The sequence below is a fragment of the Abrus precatorius genome, unplaced genomic scaffold (assembly GCF_003935025.1).
Source record: "Abrus precatorius isolate BTA unplaced genomic scaffold, Abrus_2018 Scaffold7, whole genome shotgun sequence".
In the NCBI taxonomy this organism is placed as follows: Eukaryota; Viridiplantae; Streptophyta; class Magnoliopsida; order Fabales; family Fabaceae; genus Abrus; species Abrus precatorius.
The window spans coordinates 15,793,187-15,803,688 of NW_020874417.1; the positions used below are offsets into that span (position 1 = coordinate 15,793,187).

Sequence of the window (10,502 nt, forward strand, 5' to 3'; positions counted from 1 at the left end):
ACTGTGGTGTGGATGTGTCGAAGCAACTTTTTCTATTTAATCACAGACGATTTTATGAGATTGGTCTTGTCTTTTCAGTTTGGTTGTATTTTGAGGTCTAGTTGTAATCTCATGAAACCATGTGGTGAGTTGATCTTTTTTGAATTTGGCAACTTGGCCTAGTTAATGATGGATCGTGATAGAATGGACAACTGATCAGTATTTTTAATTTGTATTCTTCACTTTTAAATGTTTGCTATTCCTTAAGCAATTTCATGTCTTCAGCTCAGCTAATCTTCAATGCAACAGGCATAATTAATGCAATAAAAAAGATTTTAAACAAATTCTCAGAAATCACACACATGGCTGATTTTTATTATTATTACTTATTCCTTGCTAGTTGCATTAGTCATCACTTGACTCACTTTGTGACAAAAAAAAAAACATTCTGGACCATTTCAAATGCAAATAAATTTTTAGTTAGATTATAATCACTAATGAGTGACGAAATTAGAGACAATTTTGGGAGACAGCAACTAAATTACACCACTTTGTGATTGTCTACCAGTGCTTATCTTCCTTGCTTAGCCACTACTGATACACGTGGAGTGACGGAACACAAAGTTGAAGGACAAGGAGAAAATTATGAGAAATGTATAAATAAAATATTCACTGAGGTATGTACGTATTTGATTTACAAGACTCGTTATACTTCGGTCCACATTTGAGAAAAATAATTTCTTAAATTAGTTTTTGATGTTGTATCCTGATCAATATTTTAAAAGATAAAAATTACAACGAAATGTTTAAAAATGTTAGATTTTATAACGTAACTGTAGAATGCTAAAAATAATATGTTGACCTATTTTTTCAAATGTGACTAATTGACAAACTCTCTGATATAAGTTGCACCAGAAAAATATTAAATTAAGTTGTAGTCAGAGCAAAAATGGTAGATGTTTACTATATCTTTTGCCTCAAAAAAAAATCTTTGTACTAAGCAATAAATTTTTATCGAACAAAATAGAAGGAAATCGTTCAAAACCATGAGGTGCATGTGAATTATGCCAAGACCATAAATTATTAAGAGTTGCTGCCATATATTAACAAGTAGTTAAACATTGAGAAATGTACCACTGACTCATAACATTTTTTATAGTTAAGTTTGCTATAGTTTATTATATATCTATGCTCTTTCTTTGTGTCTTCGTGAGTGTGTGTGAATTTAATTTTTATATGTCCCATTGATATCAAATCAAATTAATATCAGAGCTAGTTAGATTCAATATTGATTCTGAGTTTGCGGGAGAGTTAGTGTTAAAAAAGTTAGAGGAAAAAATAATATTAAGTGTGTGAGGAATAAGAGTGTTCTCATTTCACCAAAAAAAAATTAGGTTTATTTGAGAGGAAGATGGCCATAAACTACAATTTTGTTTGGTTGATCTCAAATTAAATGGAAAACTTGATTATAATTATTGAGCATTGAGGATGCCCACCTATTTGAAAGCTCACAATATTTGGAGCTTTATTGAACCAGGCTTACAACAAGGCACTGAAGATGTTACTCAGAGGAGGACCAGGTGGTGCTATCACAAATTCACCAAGGAGTTGATTATTCAAATTTTTGGCAAAATAGCATATGTCAAAACAACCAAAGAAGCGTGGAACATTTTGAAATTGTCATACAAAAGAGTAGCAAAGGCTTAGAAATCCAAACTGCAATGTCAAGCTCAGAAAGTGTGGAGGAATATTTTTCTTGTATTACAGATCTTGTCAATAAGATGAGGGTGTATAGAGAAGATATCTTTGAAAGAAAAGTGGTGGAGAAAATTCTACACACCATGCCAATGAAGTTTGATCACGTTGTAACCATAATTATATAGAATCTAATGACACAACCACCATGATGATTGCAAAGTTGCAAGAAAGCGTTGAAAGCCATGTAAGCAGAATTTTGAAAAAGACTGAAAAAGAAAATGAAGAAGCTTTAAAGAGTCAAGTAAATTTTACCAATATAGCATAATCTTGTTGAGGTAAAGACAATAGATGTCATGAAGGTAGAAATATAAATATCAGAAGTTTGACCACGTTGTAACCATAATTATATAGAATCTAATGACACAACTACCATGATCATTGCAAAGTTGCAAGAAAGCGTTGAAAGTCATGTAAACAGAATTTTGAAAAAGAAAATGAAAAAGCTTTAAAGAGTCAAGTAAATTTTACCAATATAGCATAATCTAGTTGAAGTAAAGATAATAGATGTCGTGAAAGTAGAAATATAAATATCAGAAGTAGAGGACATAGCAACTTTATAGGAATGGGTCATTGCAATTTCAATCAATAATGGAAAGATAGCAATTCCAGGCCACCTAATCAAAGAAGAGGTGAATACAATTTCAAATCTACTAATTGTAAAAGAGGAAGGGACAACAACTATAAAGAAAGGACAAATTTCAATTGCTATCACTGTGTAAAGTTTAGACACAAAACTACATATTGTAAATTCAAACAATAGGAAAATATAGCAGAAAACTAATATCAATATACTGATGAGAGTTCTGGTCACAAACTTTACTTCTAATAGCAAACAATTCTCAAATGATAAAAATATTTGGTACTTAGATACTGACTGCAATAACCACATATATAGAAAAAAAGAGTTATTTTTCTCACTAGATAAAACACTAAAATCTATCGTAAAATTCAAAAATAATACAAAGATTCTAATTTTTTAAAATGGCAAGATTACCATCAAACTGAAAGATGGTTATCAAAATTTCAAATCTTTGATGTTTTTTATGCTCCTGGTTTACATCACAACTTGTTGAGCATAGGACAATTATTAGAAAAAAGTTACAACATGCAGATATGTTCATGGCTACTGCATGTTGATTGATAAAATTGGGAGATTCATGGCCAAGGTAAAAATGACTCCTAATTCTATTTCCTTTAAAAGTTCAACATAATAAAATTCCTTGCTTTGAATTCCATTATACAAATTGATGATCTCTTTCTCTCTCATGTTTGTCGTGAGTGTATGTGAATTGAATTTATATATATATCTCATTAATATCAAGTTGGAATAATAGATATTTTTAAATAAATACTTATTTTAGTCTCGTAAAATGTTGATTAGTTTAATCTCTGATTTTATAAAAAATTTATAACTTTGCAAGACAATTTTTATTTAGTTTTCTTTTAATATAAAATGACAAGAACGAATGATTGAGTGTTTGCTGCTTAAAAGATCTGGATAAAGGAAAATGAAAATTAAAAAATAACTATGTAGACATTTTAAAATCTCTTAATTTGTTAAGTTCTTAATGCAGGGAAAAGGAGTAAAACAGTACATAGGACAACATTACGAATAATCATTAAAGTCGCTCTCAATAATTTTTCTGAAAATATATTGATAAGTTCAATGAAGTATTTTATTTTACGTAACCGACTTCACCAGTTGAAATAAGAATTGAATTTTATTGTTGTTGTTTGCCTATTTAGGTATAAATGGAATGGAACTAGTTGAAATATCAAGAAGCAAATTATAGATCGAATAAAGTTCAAACATTTCTTTTACAATTTTCATTTTTAAAAGATGAAGCTTGAATTCAAAACGTCCAATCGATTTAACAGAAGAAAATGCTAACTTGGAACAACAATAAACGATGTCATCTACAATGAAATCGTAATTTCCCCTCATTAGAGGGTCAAAATTAGCTATTATCTTAAGATTTTGGTTTAGTTGTACTAGCAACCACCTCTCCAAATTCTAACTTTCTTCCATAGCCTTGTGTCTTAGAACTAATCTGTAATAACGAAAGCACTTAAAAAGAAAAGTGGTTGTGAAAAAAACTATACTTTCTCCATGGATCCCAACACACTTAGAACCTCACTGCACAGTTACTCTCTTCCATTACATCTAAACAATGCCACTAAACACAAATATTGACTCGTTTTTTTGGTTGAGTATACGACACAACTAATCTACTTTCCTGTTAATTTCAACAACTTCATTATCATCCGTGTCTCACAACCACTCCAACACACTCTGCATTCCCTCCTATATAACCCCAAGACTTGCATTCCATTGCAGTCATCCAAATATAGAATTCGTTACCAAATAGAAGAATTGGCATCTACATCAGAAACACTTGGAAACAAGAAGGCTATGGAATCATTAACTAAAGCTTCCCTGACAATGTCCCTTGCATTAGCATATTTGGCAACGACTATAGTAGCAGTTGACCCTGTTGCAGCTACTGGGAAAGAACCTGTTATTGAGTTGTACATGCATGACATTCTTGGGGGCACTAACCCAACGGCACGCCCAGTGACAGGCTTGCTAGGAAGCATATACAGTGGTCAAGTGCCTTTTGCAATGCCAGTTGGATTCAATACCCCACAAGGTGGAATTCCCATCCCCAATGCCAATGGTGCTATTCCCACTGTCAATGGAGTCTTTGGTATCCCACTAGGAACCGGATTGGCCGGTACATCCTTTGCACAAAATTCAGGCAACAACAACAATCAAAATAATGTTCAGCTGCAGTTAGGACCTGATGGGTTGGGAATTGGGTTTGGAACAATCACTGTTATTGATGATGTTTTGACATCTCAACCTGAGTTGGGGTCACAAATAGTTGGAAAAGCTCAAGGGGTGTATGTGGCAAGTTCAGCAGATGGGACTAGACAGATGATGGCATTTACGGCTCTCTTTGAAGGAGGGGAATATGGCGATAGCTTGAACTTTTATGGCCTGTATAAGATAGGAAGCACCATGTCACAATTGTCTGTGATAGGGGGCACAGGGAAATTCAAGAATGCAAGGGGGTTTGCAGAACTGAGACCCCTTATCCCACCAGGGCAAATTGCCACTGATGGTGCTGAGACACTGCTGAGGATCACTATCTATTTGAACTACTAAAACTGTTCTGTGGAAATGTAAAAGCATCGGAGTGCTGTTTGATTACACATGACTATGAGATTGGTCTTGTATACTGTCAGTTTGATACTTTGATTGCAGAATGTATTTGAAATCTTAGTTGTAATCACATGAAACCATATGGTATTTTATTTTTAAAATGATAAGTTATGACACTTGGGAGTCTTGGTGGTGAAATTTTGAATAAAAGCAGAAACAATAAATGCATCAGACCCAGACAATGACAGGTTACCAGTAAAAGTGAAATAATCATGAGGGCTGATAGCATTAGCTATGGTGTAAACATAAGCCATAAAGGAAAAACAAAGCAAGATGGAAAATAAGCAGGAAAAACCCAGACAAAGAAAGAGAAAAATCTTACTGCATATGAAGCTGACATGTAAAAAGTGTTATTCATTAGTTCATATATATACTCAACTCTACTGGCCATCAATATGATTGGCAATGCATTAGGGGTTCATAAAAAACTTCCACCAAATCAATTCCTATACATCAAACGGAAAAGAGTAAACTTTGAAAAAATAAGGATATACACGGGAAATGTTGATCATGAGATATTTTAAACTATATGAACATCCTGTTGTTACTAGGGAATGCTACCAGTGATTATTGACATAAATTGTAGAGGGATTTCTACTGCCACACATGTCAAGCAATTAAAGATCCACCAAGACCATAGTTATACAACTATGATAGATACAAATTTAATGATGATTACCAATTTGCATGCAGATCTTCACATTTCATTTCAACACAAACAAGTGATATTAACATGAGATTGCAAGGCAGCTTCATCAAGGCCATAGAGCGCATCTATCAAGTGAATTCGCAGCGATGCAGGACCTTTTGCCAGCTTCATTCCTAGCTCCCCGGCAACACCAAATACAGCTAATGCTGATACTGTTGCCTCTAAAGCCTGGTATTTGTCAACAGCAACAAAGGCAGCAATCAAAGCAGTGACTGAACACCCAGTTGCTGTTATTTTCTGCATCAATGGCACCCCATTGTGAGCACTAACAACTTTATTTCCGTCTGTGACAACGTCAGTGGCTCCTGACACTGCAACTATGGCACCACTTGTCCGAGCTAACAGCTTTGCAGCTTCAACAGCATCCATTGACTCGTGAACACTGTCCACACCCTTGCAACCAAAGGAATGTCTCCTAACTTTAAAAACTAAGCTCTATATTTTATTGTAACGTATAATTTTAATTTTTCTATTTCTAAAAAAATTTGATTTTAGTCTCACAATTCCGCGCCAATTAATTCACAGAACAGTGTATTAATACACTCTTCACCATGTCTCTACTCAGTCAAAATTTTAAATTTACAATGCAACTAACTACCTTGACCTTTATAAATATAAATCAACGGTGTTGCTAGCATTGCTCACCTTAGCAGTGGCGTTGTGGGGTTGTGTGGAAGCGAGGGAGAGAGCGATGATCTCAGAAGCATTTCCCCGAACGACGGCGGGGTTGAAGGTGAGGAGTTGGCGGCAAGCGTCGAGGCGGAAGGCGGAGGCGGAGACGGCGACGGGGTCGAGAACCCAGGGCGTGGCGAGGGAGGAGCAGAGTTGTGCGGCGGCTTTCATGGCGGGGAACCAGGAGGGCGAGAGGGTTCCGACGTTGATGCAGAGTGCGGAGGCGCGTGGGGTGAAGTCCGGGAGTTCCTCTAGGGAGTGGAGCATGGCGGGCGATGCACCCGCGGATAGGAGTGTGTTGGCCATCAGGTCCATTGAGACGAAGTTGGTTATGCATTGGATGAGTGGGGATTGGGTTCGAACCAGCGATAGCAGTTCCCATGCCTTTCTGTCCCATTCGCTTTCTCTTGATTGAACCGTTGATTGCCTCGTCGCTTCCATTGAGCTATCGATGATTGTTTCCTTTTCTTTCTTCTATCTTCAACCTCTCACTCCCTCTTCTCAACTGAATTACCATGTTTAGTGCTGAATTTTCCAGTGAACAAATTATGACCGTTAGATTTTCCTGAAAATTATCTAATGGCTGTAATTTGATACCATTACTTTACTGATGACTCTCCACTTGCTTTGCTTTATTTGCAATCTATCTTTTATTTACACTTGAAATGTTTTGAATCGTTAAATCAGTGAAAAAGAGGAAGAGGATGATGATCCAATATAAAGTTTTCAAGGAAAATTGTTTCAGTCACATTTCTTAGAATACAATATAACACAGTTATATATCTATTCACTGTAAACAAACAATATATTATGTGAATAATTATAAAATATTTAGCCACAAAAATATTTTAATGTTTACTTTCTTTATTTGCTATCTTTATTATGATATTTAATATATTTTTATTTATTATTTTTGTAATATTAAATACTATTAATTTGATTTTTAAAAATTAATATTTTAATATTTTTTATGAATTTAATTGAAATACTTTAACAGTGTAAAATTACACTGTAAACTAATTATAGAATTTTTCATCATGAAAATTTATTAAATGTTATAATAAATACTTAAAAAATATATTACAGTATTTTTAAATTAATTAACTATGTAAATCTTTTTTAATTGACAGTATTAAATGTGTATCAACCTTAATAGATAATAAGTTTTAAATAAAAAATAAATTGTAAATCAAGTATTAAATAAAAAAATTGAATGCATTGAATATTTTAAAAACATAAAATACATTTAATCTTTATCTTTTGTACACGGGATTTATAAAAATAAGTTTTAAAACAATTTAAAATCATATGAGAATTAAATATATTCAATTAAATCTTTTAATTACTAAACATTTATTTAACGATCATTTTTTGTCTTTTTATTAAATAAACTTTATTAACTCTTCTAATTACTTTAAAAAAATATTATTCATTATATTTGTAGAGTTAAAAATATACTAACACCTAATCGTAGAACTTAAAAATATTATTCATTAATAACTCGTCCTCATAAATTGACCAACTTAATTGTGTAATTATCTTTTTCTTATTATATACATCAAATTTCATGTAATTTAAATATTTATAAATATATTATTCAAAATTTGATATTTATTTATATTTTAAAATATATTATTAGTTAAAATAAAGTAATGCAATAAAATATTGAATAATTTTATATTTTCTTTAAATTATATAAAGTTAATCTACTTAATTAGAACATTTAAATCAATGATTAAATTAATTAATCTTATATTTTTTGAAAAGTTATTAAGTGATATAAATATACAAGTTTGACACCTTTGATATTGAATTCAATCTCATATTTTTAATATAATAAATACTCTATGATAATTCTTTTCTATTTTTATTTTATTTAGGTTTCAAGGAACATTTTTGTGTATTTGAGTATGATATCTTGTAGAATTTTAATTTTACAACTTCCTATGTCTTCCTCCACATAAACGAGAATGCATCTTTCGTTGAATCTTACAAATAACATTATAGTAAGAAATGATTCTAATACTTGAGGTTCACACTCAACCTAAAGAGTCATTATAGAATACAGATTCTCTCTTCACTCGTTTGTAGCAAAAATTGAACATCTAGTGTTATTTTTACTTAAGCAAAAATAAGCTTGCTCAAGTAAATTTTAAGAAAATGACAAAAAAGTTAAGAAAAATATTCACTGAAGCAATTTTTTTCAATTCTCTAGTAGCGCTCTTATTCACTTAAGCAACTAATAGTATCTCTTACCTTATGTAAGATCCACACTTAATATTTAATGCCCAATATGCAAAAGGAAATAGATTAACTTCTATAACATAAAAACTTAAAACATACCGATAAGTACTTTGCACAATTTTACTTGCCAGTGTCTTGCTTAGCCTTGATAGTCTCCTTAATTATACAATCATATTGTATATATTCATATTCTCATGTTGCTTTTAGAAATTAATGTACACAGTGATGAGTATAAGGTACTCAACGTCTAGAATATCACTCTTAATGCATCTTATAAGCATCCTAATCGGCTCCAAAAGCATTTGCAAGAGGTTATTACAAATAGGATGTTTTAAGACACAGTTCCTTATCATGTTTAATGTTAATCTTTAGACAATTGTACTAGTCTAAGAAATATGACCTAGACATCTTGTCATTCTCAAAGATAAATTTCACTTAGTTTTAAATTAAATTTGGCTATTACTTGACACTTATTATTAAGGTTAAAAACATACTTTTTTTTATTGTATTTCATAAAACTCTTGGATAGTTAGGTAAATAACACTTATTCTAATTTACCTTATAAAATGATGTCCAACTTAGTGCATTATATTAGTTTTATCCTACTTAGTGTCGTGTATTTGAATATATAAATTTAATATTTTATATTAATAAAAATTAATATTTTTAATATTTAATTATTTTTTATTTTTTAAAAATAAATTTAGGCTGTCATTGGCCTGCTTTTAGCGGGTTAAAGCAAAATGAGTTAAGCAAGCTAATAGATCAATAACATTCAGCTCGACTCGTCAATTTTATTGAGCTAAATAGATTGGCTCGTTGAGTCAGACTCATTTTAATACCTCTAATTAATAGATTTTTTAGTGAGGTCATATTCATATTTCATCTAATTTTAAATTAAATTTAGCTATTATTTAATATTTAGTTATTATGGTTGGAAATATATTTTTTTATTATACTTCATATAACTTTTAGATAGTTAGGTAAATAACTCTTATTCTAATTTAGTTTATAAAATAATGCCCAATTTAGTGCATTTAGATGTTTTAATATATTAGTTTTATCCTATTAAGTATCATGTATTTAAAAACATAAATTTAATATTTATATTTTATTATCTTAATGTATTTATGTTTACAAATTCATTAAACCATTTTAAAAATACACAAACATGTATTCCATTCATAAATGTGATAGATTATTTTGGTAAATATTTATTTTAGTCTTAATATTTGTATTTATATTTACTATAACAACCCATTTTGGCAAATATTTTGCAACAATATTATTTTAATAATTTATTTTTAAAAGCATATGATTTTGATAAATTGTTCCTATTCATACAATTACAGTTGTATATCGATCGCTGAAATTACGACAAAGTAGGCACAAATAAATATAGTCACAATAACAGTTGGAATCTGGATCTTTGCATTCAAAATTTTCATTATATATATATATATATATATATATATATATTAATTTTTAAAATAAAATAAACGGTAAAGATTCGTTTTTTATACACACTCTAACTGAGGATCCATACTCTTAACGGTTGTGACGAAGTTATAAAAAGTCTCAAACTAGAGTATTATGATTGCTAATACAGTTGCAAACTGTCATTTAAATTTATCTGAATATGCTTTCTTCTCTTACTTAGTACGTAATTAGAAAAAGATCTCCCCCCGGTTATTGTACTTTCTATATCGTTCAGTGAATTAAGCTTTAGTGATGTTATAACTTTCTTTACATTTTAAAAGTCTTTAAAACTTGTTTAATAATTTGTTGCTTATATTTTTTTATATAAAAACATGATTTTTTTACCATAAAGAAACCACAAAATACATTTTTCGCAAAATGCAAGAAACATACGTTTATTAACAAGCGTTACAAAATATTTCATCACCACATTAG

General features: G+C 30.8%; 2 protein-coding genes across 4 annotated transcripts; one reads left to right on the forward strand and one right to left on the reverse strand.

Moving 5' to 3' along the window:
- The first annotated feature begins 1,882 nt into the window (after positions 1-1,882).
- LOC113871540 (dirigent protein 18-like) lies at positions 1,883-4,906 on the forward strand. Its single transcript, XM_027508633.1, has 2 exons — positions 1,883-1,978; positions 4,076-4,906. The coding sequence occupies exons 1-2, from the start codon at positions 1,883-1,885 to the stop codon at positions 4,904-4,906; spliced, it is 927 nt and encodes a 308-aa protein (XP_027364434.1).
- Positions 4,907-5,272: 366 nt separating this feature from the next.
- On the reverse strand, positions 5,273-9,731 carry LOC113873075 (hydroxyethylthiazole kinase). 3 transcript variants are annotated; one of them, XM_027511046.1, is made up of 3 exons: positions 9,727-9,731; positions 6,318-6,789; positions 5,273-6,065 (listed from the first exon to the last, which is right to left on the reverse strand). In XM_027511046.1, exons 2-3 carry the CDS (start codon positions 6,783-6,785, stop codon positions 5,673-5,675), a joined length of 861 nt encoding a protein of 286 aa, XP_027366847.1. In that variant the 5' UTR covers positions 6,786-6,789; positions 9,727-9,731; the 3' UTR covers positions 5,273-5,672. The 3 variants fall into 3 exon arrangements, with proteins under 3 accessions (XP_027366847.1, XP_027366846.1, XP_027366848.1); XM_027511047.1 differs by lacking the exon at positions 9,727-9,731 and adding an exon at positions 9,083-9,102 and having other exon boundaries at positions 5,308-6,065; positions 6,318-6,750; XM_027511045.1 differs by lacking the exon at positions 9,727-9,731 and having other exon boundaries at positions 6,318-6,838.
- Positions 9,732-10,502: the final 771 nt, after the last annotated feature.